This window comes from Semicossyphus pulcher, unplaced genomic scaffold (assembly GCF_022749685.1).
Source record: "Semicossyphus pulcher isolate SPU_LCO1_2020_fin unplaced genomic scaffold, fSemPul1.0.p SCAF_10, whole genome shotgun sequence".
Taxonomy (NCBI): Eukaryota; Metazoa; Chordata; class Actinopteri; order Labriformes; family Labridae; genus Semicossyphus; species Semicossyphus pulcher.
The window spans coordinates 26,566,036-26,585,088 of NW_027211604.1; the positions used below are offsets into that span (position 1 = coordinate 26,566,036).

At 45.2% G+C, this 19,053-nt stretch overlaps 1 protein-coding gene across 1 annotated transcript in view; it reads left to right on the forward strand.

The window, feature by feature from the left end:
* The window catches only part of auts2a (activator of transcription and developmental regulator AUTS2 a), a 415,680-nt gene that overhangs the window by 356,019 nt on the left and 40,608 nt on the right, over nucleotides 1-19,053 (forward strand). The window contains 1 exon segment of the mRNA XM_069668725.1: nucleotides 18,264-18,312. Within this exon segment, the coding sequence (XP_069524826.1) occupies nucleotides 18,264-18,312 (49 nt within the window).

Consider the following 19,053-nt stretch of genomic DNA (forward strand, 5'->3'; position numbering starts at 1 on the left):
GGATTTGCTTATATTACATGTTCATATGTCACTTATTAAACATCATAGTTGAGGAAACTCTAACTTTTTACACAGGTTAACATTCCGTTGAATATTACACCCTCCAATTATAGTCATAATACTTGCCATAACGAATATAACAATGGATCAAACTGTTCCATTCAATGCATTTGAAAGGGGCTGCTCATATTGATCGTTGGAGAGCTCGCTTCTTTCAGGTCTTTTAGGATGTTCTGGTTTTTGCCCAACAAGTTTGCTCTCACTGCTCAAGATGTGTTCCTTTCAGTTCAAAAGCTCTGATAAATATTGTACACCTCAAAAGACAAACAAGCATACAAACAACTTCTCAAATTGGTGGTAAACAGAGTTGAGGATTTTCAAACTGAAAAGCAGATACTTTGTCAGGAGTTTAACAAAGACCAAAGCAGAGAAAAAAGTGAGTGAATAGACTCACCTTCATAACGAGGCCATGGACCTCTCTAAGTGAAGATGTTTGTTCCTTTGTATCTGAACAGAATATTTGAGCCACAGAAGTTTCTTCTACACACTCATGGAGGTATTTGTTCCTTCTGCCCCGACGCTCAAAGACGGCCTGTTTAATATGTAGCTTAACTTTGCGCTCAACTCAGATTTGATCACTTTATCATCATCTGTTTTAGTCGCTCATGAGACTTCTCAGTTTCCTATAAAAAGTACTTTGTATATTTAATTGTAGAGCATGCAGCAGCCGGCTTCTGATGCATTCTTCATGCTCCAAACTCAGAGTAACACCTCTTCCTAACATACAGCGAGCTATCAAAACTAAAGCAGTTGGAGTGCAAAGATATTGTTCAGAGATGCTACAATTGTTGCAACATTGTCACTTGTGATTTGTCCCGTTGTGAATGAAATGAAAAGGTAAAACTTCGCTAAAATAGAGCCAGGGAACAAGTGACACATGGCTGACAAACGGTGCAGGTTAGGACACAGTCACTGGGAAAAACAGGAAACTACGGCACGGTCACTGACTCGCATTCAGTGTAGCCAGATGTACGATAACTATCGTATTTGTACGATGTACGATCAATAATGGCAAAAAAGGCCAAATGTACGATAATTTTCGTATCTGTCAGTCAGTGCATCTCTGCACGAGCGCGGCTTGCAGCAGCTTCCCAGAACATGCGAGGATTTATGCAGGGATGTGTATGGCTATTTCAAAAACAGCACCAAGCGTGTGGCACAGCTGAGAGTGTCAGGAGTTCTGTCATGCTGAGCGAATGTGCACACAGTGGGATGCTCTGAGGTGCTTTTATTTTGAAGCGTAATAACAGAAAGTATGATAATGTAATGGGCTGCAGTGGACTCTGTTGTGTGAAGTATATAGTTGCCGTCTTGTACAAAGGACGGGGCCTCTGTGGTGTTCCATCAATACGGTACGCAGGGAATAGTTTTGTAGTTCAGTCTGGTAATTGACCCTTTATCTTTTTTTCTCATATGTTCGATAGTTTTTGGTAAAATACGATCATTTTAAAGCTGCAGTACAGATATTACTGTATTTTCAGTCTGGCAGCACTGCTCGCATTGCTTTCAGTTTGTAAGTGGTGCTGATGGGAAGATGAGGGAGACCAGGTGACACTATAATTCTAAAATAGCTTTGCACTCATGCTCATGTGCTCCGAGATCACTGTGGTGCTCACAGCTTGTTTCTTCAGCCTCCAAAAGGCCACAAAATCAGTTCATGTCGTTGTGTGTTTTGGTATGTCCGTCATTCCTCTTGTATCACAAAATGAGATTAAGGACAGAAATCTGTAGATTTTTCTGTAACCATACAGTAATTGTTCCAAGTAGTTTAAGTAAGCCGCTTGTCTCATGGTGGAGGACTCTATTTGTTATATTGGTGCTTTCAGAGGTCAAACACTGACAATCACTGTTTATCACTCCGACAATCATTATGAAGATCGTCTGCGGATAAAGGGCTATAAAAGATTTCTAATTATCACCATTTTAGAAGCGGTAATTATGGGCATCATTAGCATCCATCATTATGTTTAAGTGGGGCCACGGTCCACTAAACGAGTGTTCATCCTGCTTTTTATCTGCTTCTCTTCCTCAGTGCAGAGCGAGGAAACATTAGAGGACGTTTTGGAATCAGGGCCAACTTAAACACGGGTGTCTAGTCTGCTGTTTTCCCACAAGCCAACCGCTCCCTCATTCATTTTTAACCAGCTTTCACAAAAGGCTTCAGCCTCCTGTGGTTCAAATCAGTGTGGAAAAGAGATCACAGATGTTGATGTTAGAAAAAGAGCGGTTTTCTTCTTCTGTCAGCTAAGCACAAAAGTGTGGACAGTATGTGAATTTGTGGAAAAGGGTTGAAGGACGGTTCACAGCTTGTCTAAGGGAGCAGAAGCAGCAGAGCTCAAGTGAAAAGAAAGTGAACTGAAGAAAGTAGGTTACATTTAACAATCCCCGCTGATAGACATCCACCTGGTATTCACACTTCGCACACAGCAAAGCTTCGGCTGCAAACCGGCTGATGTTTGTATTCAACGCTGGAGTCGTGCACGATGTCTCAACCACAGCTTTCCTGTGGATGAATTAGTAATGCTAAAAGATTCCATTTGGTCTATCTAAATGCTGTGTGCAGCGCTCAACCTGGTTAATATAAGGAGCCACTCAATTTTTTATGCCCACACCAAGTGTAGCCTTCAATTTAACATGCGCTTTTAATCCTGGGAGTGCTAAATTGCTTTTTAATGTGGACGAACATGGTGTTTTCAGAGTAACTCGTGAAAAATGCATCAGCAATATGCAGAGCAAATCAGATCCAGTGTTTTTTCAGGGTAAAGGAACAAAGCAACACCACAGCAAAGAGGAGCGAAACCAATATGTTGTTTTGACACATCTGTCACCTCAGGGGTCTCGGGGGGACACTCCCCGCAGGCAGTGACAACGTGTGTGTTTGTGTGCATGCAATCGTGTGATTAATTGTGTCTGTTGTGTGTTTTTTTGCTGCTACTTACATGCAGATCATCAGCGTATGGCTTTACATAGGAACACATGGTGGTTTGTTTGTCATATATGTGCTCTGCGTTCCTCCATGTGTGAATTCATGGGCAGTGTCAGGTGTTATTGTGCCTGCAGCGTGTGTGGCTGACAGGTGTTTGCCAGCCTCTCTGGCCCTGTTAGATTCCCCTGCAGACTGCAGGCTTTAGTGGAGGCAGAGCCTGGACTCCATCGAGCATGACTAAAAGACGCTCCTCTAATATCCCCGGTCAGAGAGTCGGTGAACTCACTCCAAATGACTTCCTCAGGGCCGGCCAACCAACCGCCCTCTGTTATCACGTAACAATGTGGCCATCGGAGCAGACTAATCAGTCGACAGCGGAGGAAAACACAGCCAGGGCTGCTTCTGCTACCAACAATTCGATTCAAAAGCATACTGTTGAAGCTTACAAACAAGATTTAAAAGATGACAATGAAAACATATTGTGGAAAATGTGATGAAAAGATGTATGAAAACTTGGTTTTGTAAGGCATCCAGATGGTTAGGAATTTAGAAGACCAGACAGTGGGTTGGTAACGTAATATGGTGTTATTCATTTGTGTAAAGTCAATGTGCTTATAGATCACATGCTGCATTATTTCACATGCTAACAGTCTGGAGTCTGTGGTAGACCTACCTGCTCACAGTCTGAAGCATGTTTTATGCAGTCATTGTGGACCACAGTTTTGTTCATTCAGCTTTAAATCCAACTGAATTGAAACTTTATTTTACAACACACTGTTTACCCCTGTGTCAGTGAGCCTAACATAGCCAAACCGCTGTTTCCTTCAGGGAATGGTTTGTGTGTGTGTGTGTGTGGGTGTGTGTGTGTGTGTGTGTGTGTGTGTGTGTGTTTACCTGTGCAGTCAGGCATGTGAGGTGAGGTCAAGCTGTGTGTGGTGCTGCAGCTTTCTCTCTGGATAAGCGACGCAGCCTGTCCCTGTTGCCAGTGCAAATCCTCTTACAGGCTGAGTGTGTGTGTGTGTGTGTGTGTGTGTGTATGTCAGCAGAGAGAGAGAGAGAGAGAGTGGGACAGACAGCAAGCTGCCCCAGATCATCTTGTTGAAGCTTGGTGTTGGTAAACACAGTACATGGTAAGCCCAGCTGAGACAGGCACTGATGATTGGGCTTAGCGCCCCTTAAAGCTGACGGTCCCCTGTGCCCCCCCCCCCCCCCCCCCCCCCCCCCGACTGACACCAGGCTGCAAACACAAGCTGAGACATGTTATGGCCAACATATAGCTATTTACACATCAACACATGAACACGACGGCAGAGAGCAGAAAGTCAGCAACCTATTTCAGTTACTATTATATACATAGAATTACACAGATCTCATTTTCACTAATATTACTGTAAAGCAAGTAGATTAAACTCAGTAAATAGTTTTTAAATTATTCTCAAGTGCATAAAACATACATCACTTACAGAGGGCACATTACGATATGTGGAAATGTGGATTCACCATCATACATAATGAAGCTGCACTCGACACAGCTACAGGGTGTCCTCTGAGACCACGCAGGGGCTCCGCTCGCACACACACACGCTTTAATAAACTTTATAAGCCCTAAACGCTGAACCTTACTTAAACTTCCATACAATATACCAGACTGACATCTTAACATGTTAGCATTTTTCACTAGCGGACCAAAAGTTTTGATGCACGAGGAAACTGCTCTGTGATTGGTCAGAATTTCCACGTGGGAAAACTCCCTGAAGTAAACAGAGAGGGAGCACACTGATCACACTCAACACAATCTCAGATTTTAATGTTTTGTAGTCAGAGTATTTTTTTACTTTTAAAGGACATTGTTCCACAGATCGATCAGTTCCTCTCTCCTTTAGTCAGCCCATATTTCTATTTCCTCGTCACTCCTCTACGTCTGTCCTCTACTCATCCTGCTGCCTGTCTCTGCAAGTATCAACATCTGCTAACAACCCACAATGGTCCTACTTCAAGTCGGTTTGTGTTCTCACCTGAATCGAACCGGACCGTGGTTTGTTTAGAAACGGACCGAGTACCATTTGTTCTGGCGGACCATGGTCCGATGGTTTGGTCCACACCAGACTGCGTGTTCTCACCTGTCCAAACTAACCGGACTTTCAGAGTAAAGTCTTAAAGTACGGGCCAAAGCTGTCAGGTGTGAAAGCACCCTAAGAATACCTGTCAGATCAAAGATCAACTCTTTTGCAAAATAAATTAAACAATGAATTTTAAAAAATAAACATATTTCTTGCATTTTAAACAATCATCAGTACTTTAACAGTTACAGCGATTTCATTGTTTACTCATTCCTCATTAATCTTTTCAACCTTGTCACAGATTTTAACATCATTACAGACCATAAATTGACTTTGCTTTTACACGTCTAACAGAATATGGGTGTTTTTAAGTTGTTACACGTATGCTAAAGAGAACAGCACATTGCAGTCATTGGCACTCTTTCATCACACCCCTGCACAAACTTTATGCCTCTTTAATAGCAAAAACAAACTTTAAGGTGGATAATTTAACACAATTACATAAACACAAACAACACCCCCGTTCACAGAGTATCACTCACACTCTCAGTAAGAGAACACACTCTACCTGTGCCCCGGGAGCCTGCGTCCACTCAAATAACCCCATGGTGAATGTGCTGCTGTCGGGCGGCCAGCGGGGCAGCCTCACAATGTGCACATTTAGGACCCAGGGCCTGATGGCGGTGCAGAGTTTGTGGAGGAAAGCGTGGAATGCGTCCTGCGGGCAGATGCAGGCTGTCTCAAAGGCATCTCTATTACCAGCAGACAAGCGGGGCCTTATGTCATGGTCACCAGCATCGGAGACACATTTCCAGACTGGTGCCCTGCGCCGTGCCAGCACGCGCCCTCGTGGAAATCTACTGGCACTTCACTGCTGCAAACACATGTGCCGATCTGATAACAGGATTGTTTACAGCAAGAGCGGAGTCATGAGAGCTTTAGTGTGATCCTTTTAGTGCTTCTTTGTTGGGCCTTTGACGATAATCAGCAGAAATGAGGGTGTGGCAAGCTGTGATGTTCTTTCATCTGATATCTCTGCACTGTTCCTGTGACATCTTGCAAAGTCTTCTGTCAAAGCTGGTTTACTCTAACTGAAGCTTCGTACCAACAGCGTGATTATGAGCCAAACATGACAGCCACGTTCAGGTCTGTCTTCAGCCGGTGGCCTTTTATCGATACTGACAGATAAAGAGCCCTGTGATCTTTTGAAGCACCAGGCACTCGCGTTGATTACCATCCCCGCTGATAGCGCCGCATGCTAATCATCGTAAACATCATGTTGTGGCTTTGACACACTTAGGCTTATCTGTAATTGGTGTAATTGTTACTAGCGTTTAACGAGATCGTCTTCCAGATACGCTGAGTGCCAAAAGGGCCCGGGTACGGGAGAGGCTCCCTCAGATCTGCCTCACTGATGGGGGCATTAGATCGACACTAACTCCTCTCGCTGTGCTATTAATGAAAGGCAGCCACGAGCCAGAGCGCAAATCCGATAAAAGGGGGCTGGAGATGAGGGGGTCATGAAATATTTAAATATACAGGGCTTCAAAGCGGAAGAGGCCTCCAGTTCTTGTCAACAGACAGACCCCCTGCAGCCCAGTCACGGCCCCAGTCTCTGGCCCGCAACCAGCTCCACATGTAGGTCACAAACCATAAAGCTCACTTTTCCACTGTACGGACAACACCAGGGAGAGAGGAGGAGATTCACGGATGAAATCGCTCCTGTCTTGTTCCCTGTTGTTCAACCTGTCCCCCCTGTTCTAGTGTTACACAGAGGGGGAGATGAGTGGCAGAGGGGTGACGAGGTCAGGGAGGATATCCACCGAGCTGTCTCAGTGGACCCGGACATGTTAGAACAGTCTACTCAGGTCCTCTTCTTACACGCTCAACCTGCTCCAACCACAGGAAGTAGAGATCTCCTGATACAAGATTGGAGTATTGGCCAATACCAAATATCTCTAGAGATATTAGTGGTGGAAAAACACTGAAGCCCTTTTCCCACTGGTCAAAAAACCAGCTAAAACAAGGCTTTTTTGCTTAGTGGGAAAGGCTACAATCAGCATTCAGACCCGGGTCAAATGACTCTGCAGTAGCCCCGGGTAATTATCGCCTCGTCTCTGATCGGCATTGAAGTGAGCACAAATCCTATGTTGACATGCTAATCTCCGCCCCCTTTCTAGCGTGATGCTATGCTCCGTCGGTAACTTCTGCCACTCCTTGTCATCACAGCTACAAATTCAACCGGTCTCCGTCCGAGCAGCGCTCGAACGTCGTTCCAAATTTGTCGACGCCGAGTTTGATACACAGACTGAATGAGTGATACATACAACATACGATACGTAACATCTGATATGTAACTGTTCTCTTTAACTAACCCTGTCTCCGGTGCGTTGGTGACGCAGCAGAAAAGAGACCTACAGGAGTATACTTCACTGGCAATGGGAAAAGAGACAATCGGCATCTATAAGCGGGTCTTCCCGGGTCTGAAAAAAGCCTGCGTCAACGCGCTAATTTTTGGTCATAAAGGGGTATTAAAGATATCTTGCTAGCCTTGCTAACATTACACTCTCTGCTAGCACTGCTTACTGTTGTTTCTCATTAAAAACTTGGTCTACTCACTAATACTTGACACCATATTTAAGGTGGTATCAATATTGGAAGGATGTGACTCCAGCTTGTTTTTGCAGAGTGCAATGGACAAGAGTTCTTCTTTTAAGGAAGACTTGTGGGGACGGAGCACAGATCACCTGCCAACCGCTGGAAATAACAATCAACATTCCCGTCTACATTTTCATTGCCATCCCTTTTTCTTGTATAAGCCGAGCATCCCGTGTTCATCTTGTGTTTTTTTGTCTCATAAGGGGCCTAAACTTTCCAATTCTCTCCCTCCCATGATTCAACCCTCCAGCGGGGAGGCATCTGCAGTCAGAACAACGACCTTATTTAGCTCAAGCTCTGCAGAAATGCAATTAGAAACCCCTCAATGGCCGGCGGGGGCCTGGGACGAGACGTAGAGAGGCAGAGAGGGAGAGAGGGACAGCGACAGAAAGAGAAAAAAGGGAATGCTGGGGGAGGGCGGGCAGAGACCTCCCTGCTGTCTGTCACCCTGCTGGCTTTTGATGTCCGCGGCCCATCTTGTGTCCCCCTAGAGAGCCTATCATCAGGCCCCCTCTCTGGAGCTGTTGAGCACGGAGAGAGCCTTGGAGAGGCTTGTTTGAGTGGATTGTGGGGGGGCGCAGGGGGATGACTGGGGCTGTCTCTGTCGGAGCCTGACAGAATGGTCTTGACGGAGCGTTTCAGAGGCCTAATCCCTCCGACCGTACTCCTCCAGCCGGGCGAATCGCTCGGGGGGTCTGCAGAGGGTCAGACAGGTTTTAATACAGCGCCTTAGTGGTGATTTCCTCAGTGCTTCCCTGTAGTCGCTCTGCTTTAAAAGACACAGCAGGCTGTTTCTCTCCCCTCTCTATACCTCCTTGTTTGGCTCCTTCCCCCCTCTCCGTCTTGTCTGTCTCTCCCCGTCTCCTCCTGTTTTGTTTTCTTCTCCCGCTCCCTTCCTCTCTAGTTTCTTCTCCTTTATCTCCCTGCCTCCCCTTGTCTCCTCGCTCCCATCGCGCTGCTCTGAAGAAAGAAACAAAAAAGGGGGAAAATATTATCCCTGCCAGCACAGTTGCTCTCGCTTAGTATTAAGTCGAGGCCTCACGGGGGGCTGCAGCACCGCGGTTCTTTGGTTGTAGATGTCTGCTGGGTCTCCACACACATAAAGACATGCAGATTATGGAGAAAAATTAAAGCTGGGGGTTCGTCATGCGGCGGGTTATCGGTTAAGAATGTTTTGTCTGTCGGGGATGTGGCTCCACTGTACGGCTTCAGAGAGAAAATTGGGGTCAAATTAAAAGAGGCTTAAAATCCGCCTTTTTTTGTCATTGAGATCAAATGACGGTACAGCCTGATGAGGTTACACGGACTAAGCTTGTCAATGAATTTGTACGACAGGAAGCCTGTTTTCACTGTTGTTTCTCTTCCATTAATGCAAGGACTGAGCTGCAGAAATACATTCAAGGACATGGACGTGATGTAGAGATGAAAGTCAACATCACAAACAAATAATCTTAAAATACAGCACATTAACATTTCAGATGAGCCTCTTTGTAAAAGCAGAGACAATTCCTTCTCTCTCTCCGTTAAATCTGTGTGCAGCACTGTAAAAAAGGACGCACATTTGGCCTTTAAGATAATTTGGCTCCGGTTTGGGAATTTGTAATTACACTGACATGAAATGAAAATGTTAAAGGTAAGTCATGCCCAACATGCGTGCTGGTGTGTGCTTGTGTTGTGTGCTTTGAGGCGGGTAGCACATATGCTCCTTTCTGTTAGAAGGGGACGGTTTGATTGACTGGTCTGAAATTATCCACGGCATCGCAGCCCGCAGCCCACATTCCACGGCAATGTCTGTAATTTAGGCGAAAGGGTCTCCCATTTCTCTTGTGACGGGGCAGAGTGGTGTCGAGGGGGTGCGTTGGAGAGGGGTTGCATTAGGGGATGCAACCAAAGCATTTGAGGCAGGAAAGGTTAAAGCAATTTTCTTGTCTGCATTGTTTTCCAAAGAGAGTCCCGGGCAGCGACATTAGACGGATGGCCAGTGAAGTAGGTTTGTTCCCGCTGACAGGCCGGTCCTTTCTGCGCCCGCAATGTTAACTGGATCTGATTATTGCCCACCAGATCCAGATAATGTCTGCCATTGATCAGGCCATTTATCTTGAACTCCTGCGGCCCCCGGCCTGCTTTCAGGGACCGCGGGGGGAGATAAGCAGATTCAGATAAGCAGATAACATATTCTCCGCTGGCTTTTAGCAACCGGAAGAAATACTTTTCGGCTGCTTCCTCGGCTGACATATGATGTGAGTTTCATATCTCTCAGCTCGGGAAGCTTTATTGGGACACAAAGAGCTGCTTCTGGAGGTATCGTCATCGGATCAGATACACGCTTTCATCCCTGCGTCCGTCAATCTTCCTAAATGTCCCCTGAATGTCAATCACCTGCTGTGTGATAAGTGGGTAAAGTAAAGGCTGGTTTTTTGGCATTATTTACAGGTTTAATTTTTTTAAATCGTGTCTGGCACTGCAGACGGAGATTCTCAAGTCCTTAAATCTCTCGTTCTCTGTCTGGATATTTGATTGATGCAGTTTAACAGAGAAGACTGTCAGCTTTTCCAAAGGCTTTTTCTACTTTTTGGCATGTGATGGTGTCCCAGTTTGTGTAACGCTTTTTAAGGCTGGGTGCATTTTTCTTTGTCTGTTTGGTGTGTATGTGCGTTTGTGTGTGTGTTTGCATGCACAGCCATGTGTCATCCCTACATTAATACTAGCAATGAGTGACAGATTAATTTATGTCTGGCTACGTGTCTGAGGAATTGGGAAGAAAGGGCCTGTCAGTGCTGCTTGTCGGGAGGGGGTAGAGATTAGAGCCAGTTGTCATTGACAACCCGGCGCAGGCTCTGGGAGATAAGGTCGGATGTAATGACTGTGAAAAAAAAATAAAATTAATTTAAAAAAAACATCCTCACTCCGCCCTCGAAAGGCTGGGAGGAGAGGAGATGCTGGCAACATGAGTGTGTGGGTTTGTGTGTGCAATTAGAAATCTTTCACAGTTCTTAGATTCACCGCAACATTTGGACATTTCACATCTTAAGAAACAAGGAGGGTGTGAACTAATCCCTCCCCCTCCTCTGAGACAACAGGGATTTATTCTTTAAAATCCACAGAGAACAGCTTTTATTTACTTTGGACTGCAGGAGGAACATGTTTTTATCAAGAATTATTCACTTAATTCCAATAGTCAAAACAAAATCAAACATGATCTTCCAGTGTCTGACATCCACTGCCAATCATTATGTTTACAGTGTATTCATGTGTTTAATTCCCCACATGGAGCTAAGCTAACCTTTATATCACCAGATTAAATAAAGCCAGTGTGATGATGAGGATTTCTGGGGGTTTTCAGGTATAATCTGACTGTCAGGATGCAGAATTATGTCTGTGAAGGTTCTCAGTCATCCAGGTCATGGTAATTCCAAGCGCAATCCAAAAGACAACTGGACTTGGTGGAAGTTCTTGAAGACGTTTCACCTCTCATCCAAAAGGCTTCTTCAGTTCTTCAACCAAATCCAGTTGCCTTTTGGATTAAGTTTCAAAATATGTATGGACTGCACGGTGGTACAGTGGTTAGTGCTGTCGCCTCACAGCTAGAAGGTTTCTGGTTTGAATCCCAGTTCGGACGTAGTGGGCCTTCATGTGTGGAGTTTGCATGTTCTCCCTGTGCATGCGTTGGTCCCCTCTGGGTACTCCGGCTTCCTCCACAGTCCAAAGACGTCGTTAGGTTCATTGGTGAATCTGTGAATGTGAGAGTGATACGTCTGTCTCTATGTGTCAGACTTGGTGATCAGTCCAGGTGTAACCCCGCCTCTCGCCCAACGACAGCTGGGATTGGCTCCAGCGCCTTGCAATCCTGAACAGGATAAGTTGTATAGGTAATGTGTGTATGTGTGAATTACCATGTGGAAATATGATACAAAGACACATTTTAAGAGGCTTTGGGTGCAGTAGTAAGTTCTGAATGTTTTTACCAAGCCATGTTGGTCGGTTATGTTGGTCATTCCTCAACTTTGTCCAACAATTGTTGGATGGATATCCATGAAATGTAATACAGATGGTCCTGGTCCTCAGAGGATGGTAATGGACTCCACTTACATGGCACTTTTCTAGTCTTATGACCACTCAAAGCGCTTTTACACTACACGTCACATTCACCCTTTCACACTCCACATTCACACACTGATGGCAAAGGCCTAAGTGCCAGTCTCCAATCATATCTATACACATTTATACTGAAAAGGCTATGCCTCCGGGAGCAATTTGGGGTTCAGTGTTTTGCCAAAGGACAATTCGACATGTGACTGTAGCAGTCAGGGATCGAACCACTGAGCTTCCAATTGAGAGACGACTCTACCGCTGAGCAGATTAACTGGATGAAGCCAAATAACTTTGATGATTCGCTGAATTTCATCCAGCGCCCCACACAGGTCACATCAGTCTCACTTATATTGTGAGTTATTAATTAATCTACTCCCAAGGTTGACACAAGATTTTGTACAGACATTCATGGTTGCCAGAGGATGAATCCGCCTAACATTGGTGATCCGCTGTTATTCCCTCGGGTGCCACAACTGGTCTGACATGAACATGAAATCTCTTTACAAGTACTGGTTGGATATGGCAATCCAACCAGTTGGAACACACTCATGCCCCTCGCTCAGGATGAACTGTTACGATTTTGGAGATTTCAAGGCTCTCAAAAAGGCCTCGGCATGGTCGTGTTAGAGCTTAAAACAAACTGTCATGTTCTGCCAGCGGCTTCGTCTGCCGTTAGCCTGGAAGAGAACGCCTTCGAGTTTTCTTGAGGTCAAAGTTATTCATTAGGATCAAATACTTTCTTAATTCATACCATTCCCAAAAGCTTCAGCTTTGCTTTGTGTTGTGTTTAATAATCAGATATTAGCACTATGATTAAAACTCTACTTGGCTTGTTAGCATTGTGCCAAAAGCAGCATATTTCCTTGACCGAAGACTCAGATTTGCTTACTTATATTCATCCTGTAGTCCTTTATCCAGCTCTGGAGTTGGAGTATTTCTGTCTCACACTGAGGTGAACCTGCCACTGAAACAGCCTCCCACCTGAGATGCTGTGGTTTACCGCTGATGATGACTCTGTTCAGCGTCATTAAGAAAATTCTCCCTCCATTTCCTGGCCTCTGCATCCAATCTCAGTTTGAATCATGAGGCTTTTTTTCAGGCCTTGTAAAGCAAAGACAGATCTCTGAGACTGCACATAAATGTAATAAGAGCTTTTAACATATTACATCGCCGGCACTCATGTTACACTTATCAGTAATATTTCAAACAGGGCAGATTTGGCATAATGGCAGGAAGGCTCATAAAGGCGAGCCGGTCCCCTGTGATTGTAATCTAGGAGAGAGTTCCTGTAAAATTAAACCCTGCTTGTGGGGGGAGAGACAAACATGCCTCTGGTTTCTTTGAAGCGCAGAATCAGCGTCCAAAAAAAGGAATAAAAGATGACAAAATGTCAGTGTGAAGCTGATGGTCCATAGACAGAACTTACGTGCCCAGACAGCAATTACTGAGATACATTTCATACATCCAGACATCGTGTTTGATCTCAGCGCTTCATTCTCTCTCACAGACGATGTTTTTTCCACGAGCAGGGATCTCATTCTTTATATGTGAGCGTTCATCTCTGTCATTGTTTCATTCGAATTAGAAATAATGTGCGGTGAGAGATCCGGACGCCGATTGTTTGGCAGCGTGGCTGTAATCACAGACTTGTGGTCGCTCTCAAATCTGATAATGACCATTTAAAACGGAGAGCAGCAGCTTGTTCGTGGCTGCTGCTGCTGCTGCTGCTGCTGCTGCTGCTGCCGCTCCTGCACAGGCCCGAGAAAACGACTGGTAGCCATTTTCTGCTGTGGCAGTCGTGTAAATACATATCTTGAAGCCAGCCATGTCATGTGTTTGAAGCCAAAACCACAATATGCCCTTGATGCTTCATCCCAATCACCACTTCAAACATAAAAATCCCTCTGATCTAATTGCATGTGACCACAGTTAGTACATTGGAAACTAATTATAGACAGGATTTGCTGCATTTCTGAGCTATGGCAGCTGTGTAGTTATCAAAGATGTTTTCCCACAGCCGATGAGCAAGCTGGAGGTTGAATACTTCATTTGTTTAAAGCCACTGGAAACTCAAGTTAGTTAGCTATTATGTCATTCATTCGGTGATCCCATCATCGGAAAAGTCACACAGTTATTCCGCTGTTTACACCCAGTGTCGTCGTCGTCCATGGGCCAAGTGTTGAGGTCCTCAGGTGATCCCTGCTGAGTAGGAAGTTAAGAGTCGATTGTCTGTTTTGGTTTGCAGACTTTCGTGCAGGCAGATGATGATCTATTTTTTGACAGCGGATGTTGAGCATTAATGGAGGGAGTTCAGTTCTGTTATAATACAGCACTGGTTAAAGATACCAAGCCATCATTTAGCATTGCATGTATAGCTTTGAGAACAAATAGGGGACTCTTAACCAATGTTGAATGTGTATGCTAACCGCCAAATATGATGGATAGCAAAGCATTTTGTAACTCACTATTCAGTGACCAACTGTAATTTATCATTTCAGATCAAAGGGCGTATTCTACCTCCTCTGGCTCAGACTCAGATGACTCAAACATCTTGTTCAGGGCTGCACTAAGCTGCCTTCAGAAATAGGCTAAACAGCTAAATGAGCTGTTTTTGAACTAGGTTTGGGGCAACAAGGTAAGGGGCGCTGGTTTAGCTCGGGTGGGAGCAGGCGCCCCATGTACAGAGGCTGTAGCCCTCATCGCACTGATCGCAGGGTCGACTCCTGGTCTGCTGATCATTTGGTGCATGTCATCCCCCACTCTCTACTCCCAACATTTCCTGTCTATCTTCAGCTGTCCTATATAATAAAGGCAAAAGCCAAAAAAAAAAATCTTTAAAAAAATAATAATAATTACAAGGTAATAAACGTATTTTGCTAAAAAAAAACAAATCAGACACCATTTATTATTTCAAGCAGAGCATTTTATACGGCTTGAAACACGACTGGAGCTGCTCTTTAAGAAGGTTGATTTTCACTCTGGTTTTTGTCGCTGCATAAAGAGAATAAACTCTGATATCATGTGTGCATTTTTACCATTACAAGCTAATCCCTAGAGGCTTAAAGTTGTTGGATGCACAATGCGTACATCTGTGAAACATACAAGGATGCATAGCAGGGGCCTCTTACTGGAGGACCGCATGTCGTGTAGGCTGCTCTGTCTCCCAGGCCCTTTGTGACCACAGCCTTTATCCTCCGTAGCTGAACCAAGTGGCTGGATGTAAACCGGCCACCTGAGGCCAATTCTCCCCCCACGGCCTCATGGTACTTCACATTTTTTGTTCTCTCATCAGTGTGTCCATGAAAAGTTGTATGAAGGCCATTGTAAGTTGATATGATACAATCTTTCCTGCTAAATGCAAACTTTTTAGTTACCAGACTGAGCATCTGGAGAGAAGTGCTGTTGTTTTGACTCTGATGTGTGAGGATTTGTTTTGCTCGCACTGCACATCTCATTTCCCATGACTTCATGTTTGTACGGCCGGTCCAAGCCAGGCACCGGGCCCTCTGCCTCCCTGTGTAACCGAGGGACGGATTAGCATCTCAGCTATGAGCTAAGTCTGTTTTCTGCTCTGTGTGCACTTGGGCCAAACTGGCAGGGAAAGACTTCGCAATGTGACTCTATTGTACATCCACTGACCTCCCAGCCAGTGGGTTAATGCTCATTAGACAAGCTACTGGATGCAAGGGTTTGCACTAGTAAGAGGATTTTCCAGGAATGCCAAGAGTTAGTTCAGGATTTGCTGAATGTGAGTGATCGAGCAGGAAAGGACGAGTGCTGCTGCTTCTCAGGTAAATATGACTTTCAGGCCGGCAGTGTGAATCTTTACAGGATGGTGTTCGGCCTTAAATCTGTGTGGTCTCTGTTAAACACACACTCTGGCATCAAAACTGGTAAATGACAAGAGGATGGCCTCTTAGTGAGGAATACTGCGCTTTTTCTGTGACCCTTGGCGTGCACAGGGGCTTTGTAAAGGTATGGCTAAATGATAAACTCGGTCGTCATGATGTACCAGCAGAATCAGAGTCGGAAGCCTGTTAGGTTTTACTGTGGTTCTGTCAGGGGTCTCTCACAGCTTAAACTGTAGGCTGAATGACCTAAAGTGCTTTCTGTATCGCCAGTTGACCTCCCTTCAGGCCAGCAGTGTGGCAGATCCAACAGGAAGACAGCGCCTGTGGGCTGCGAGGAGGTGCACGCTGCTCATAAAGGAGCGTTTTGTTTTTCCTCCCCACACGGTAGCAGCACCCTACTGGGGAATTCATTAGGGGCTGACATCATCTCACTCAGCGCTGAGTGAAAGAAAGAATATCTTTCTGCCTCAGCTCTCCCCTCCCTCCCCTGCTTTCTCTTCTTCCCTCTTGTTCTGTCTCTCTCTCGCTCTGCCTTCTTATCTAGCCGTGCTGCGCCGCTGTCTCTCCTTTTGCGCGCCATTTACGCAAAAGGTAAAAGCGCTGGTGTGCGCCTCTGCAACCAAGCTCCCAGCTTTTTCGGAAGCCCAAAAATCATAAGTGTGTTTGTCTACTGAAGGAGCACGACTGAGGTTGAATTCAAGTCCGCCTGGAAATCAGGAAGTGGGAGGACCCGAGCGTGAAGCCAGCAGCAGCAGCGCTCAGGCAGTCAGTCGCTGGATGAATGGGAGTTTGTCTGCTGCTTGGGAGCGAATGGGGAGAGGCTCTTGTGTGCCCACGACCGGGATCCGTCAGAGAGCGCGCGGCAGACAGGCTTTGCAGCTGAACACGCGCCGACAGCGGGCTTATACCTTGTGAATTTTTTGCTCACTGCTTGTGTGGTTTTGCCTCCGTCTCTGTCTCTACAGAGGAAACTGGCAGTGCGCTTTGTTGGATCGGGTTGCTCCGTCGGACGCAGCCCCTCTCTGCGCACCGACACACAAACCCTCTCGGATCCTGTTTGTTACCTCTCACGGATATTTCCGACAGGAGAATATAGGTGAAAAAAACACATCGTGTCAAAGCAAGGAGAGAAAGGTGGATCAAGGGATTTTTCTCTCTCGTCGCCTCAGTGCTGTTGCAGAAGCTCTCCGCTGCGAGACACATGGTTCCCTTTGTCCAAAAGGCGCAGTAGCTTTGTGAGCGGCTTTGGGTTTTTTTTTCTTGGAAAGGCTTCTTCTTCTTCTTCTTCTCTCCGCATGGCTGTCCTCAATTTAAACGGAGTAGACTTCGCCGCCTCTTGTGTGGATTATATGATTTGAGAAGCAGAATGTGAAACGAGGCCATATTTAGCAGACGGAGAAAGTAATATCCTGACTTATTTGCCTTCTCGCTAACCTTGCCACATCAAAGGTATGCGCGCGGGCTCTGAGCCGCCTATAATCTTATATTTCATTGTGTGTGTGCAAAATGGTCTGAATGGAATTTCTATAATGTAGCCTATATGTGTGTGTGTTATTCTTTCCATGCCGCCTCCTCTGCTGTCATTTATTCTGCAGCTTTCATTGTTTACATTCTGTCAGTGAATGCATACCGGATCCATTACGCGGTTTTATATCTAATAATTACACATTAATTAAGATGTTTAATTGCACCATTCGCAGTTTTTATGTAGATTTAGTTTGCGTCTCTTTAACAACAGACTGACGTCGGGATAGAAGACCCGAGTCGCATTCAACTAAGCTGTCACAGGACGCAGATTTTAAATATCCCTGTCGTTATTATATCACAACATATAACTCTGCTATTAGCGTGCAATGCCTTGACATAATTTATTTGCTCATAATTTAGTATAAACTAATTTCAAAGTGACGGAACCAACAAAGCCAGTTCAAGAAATCTTCTTATCCACAGAAACCTGTCTGTCACATGTGCCGGTGAGCGGGTGTTGTCCTGTTTCTTTCCTGCGCGTGCACCCAGCACACACTTTGTATTTATTGTAGTAATTCAGCAAAATAGCCTGATTGAAATAGAATTAATTTCTGACTTAATATTTGCAGCTATGTATGCATTTTATTTTCCAATTCAGGTTGCACATTTGATTCTCACACCGCGACGGGGAGGCTTGGGGAAGGGATGGAGTGGTTGCGTCGCGGAGCAACAGTGCCATCAAGTGGCCGGAAAGTGAAGAGCCGCTTGTTTTGTTTCAGTCTGTTGGTTATGATGAGGATGCTTAGGTTACAAAAATAATACTAGACGTTTTTGGGCATGAGAGGATGCAGACACTGGATATGTTTGGGCTCAAAATAGTTTCAGTTAGAAGACCTTGAAGAAATTAGAAGTTAAGAGTTTGTCTTTTAAAATCACATAATAAATGTGACCAGGGTGACAGAAAAAGACAGATTGGTGACTTAACACTTATTTAACATGACACAATAATGTCCTCTCAGTCAGCATCATTCTCTGAATCTTCCCTAGAAATATCACCTCGGGGTGAGGCTGTACATCTGGTTGGAAATCGATGTTACATTCAGGTTCTGTGTTGTGATATTTTGCTCATTCAAACCTCCTTTCTTCCAGGTCTCCGATGCCGGCTCGGAGAAATTTTTCAGCACAGCTGCAGTTAAAGGTAAACACTTTTTCTTCTTCTGCTTTGTTGAAATGTCATTACGATGGTGCAGGTGTATTTCCATCCCCCTCAGGTTATTGCTATGTTAATACTGGATTGCAATATCCTGCTTTGGAGATTGTCATATTTATGTGCTGTGATCTGAAATAGCATGACTAGCATCACATCCACAGAGCTGACACAGTTTAGCCAAGGTGCACAGGTATGAAAACATCAGATGCAATCATTGAAAAAGGTCATGCAGGATATTTGTCTTTAGGTATTTCTTAAATGTGACCTGATGCACTTTTGTTGACCCTGTTTTGCAAACGTGCTGTGATGCACCAGGATTTGTTTTGCAGCCAGCGGCAAAGGAGGAGGAGGAGGAGGATGTTGTAATGCTGCGGGGAGTGAAGTCAGGGCAGTAGAGGCATCTGTTTATGGCCTCAGTGTGCCAACACCGCATGTGACCTCATTATCAAGTCACTAATTTGCTGTTAAAAGCAGCCCCATTTTCTCCGGCGCGGGGATAATGGTGGTGCCCTGCGTGAATGGACATTCCTCTGTAATGGAGGGGAGTTACCACACAGGGCAGGAGGGAGGCTCCGAGATCAGGGTTATGACCCCTTCAGGGCTGGGGCATAAAGTGGGGCCGATTGCTGATGATAGCCCCCCCCACCCCTCAGCCATGCACTTTCCTCCTCGCAGACCTTTAAACACATTTCCCACATTCTGGCCTTTGATTCCCTCCAGGGCTTGATT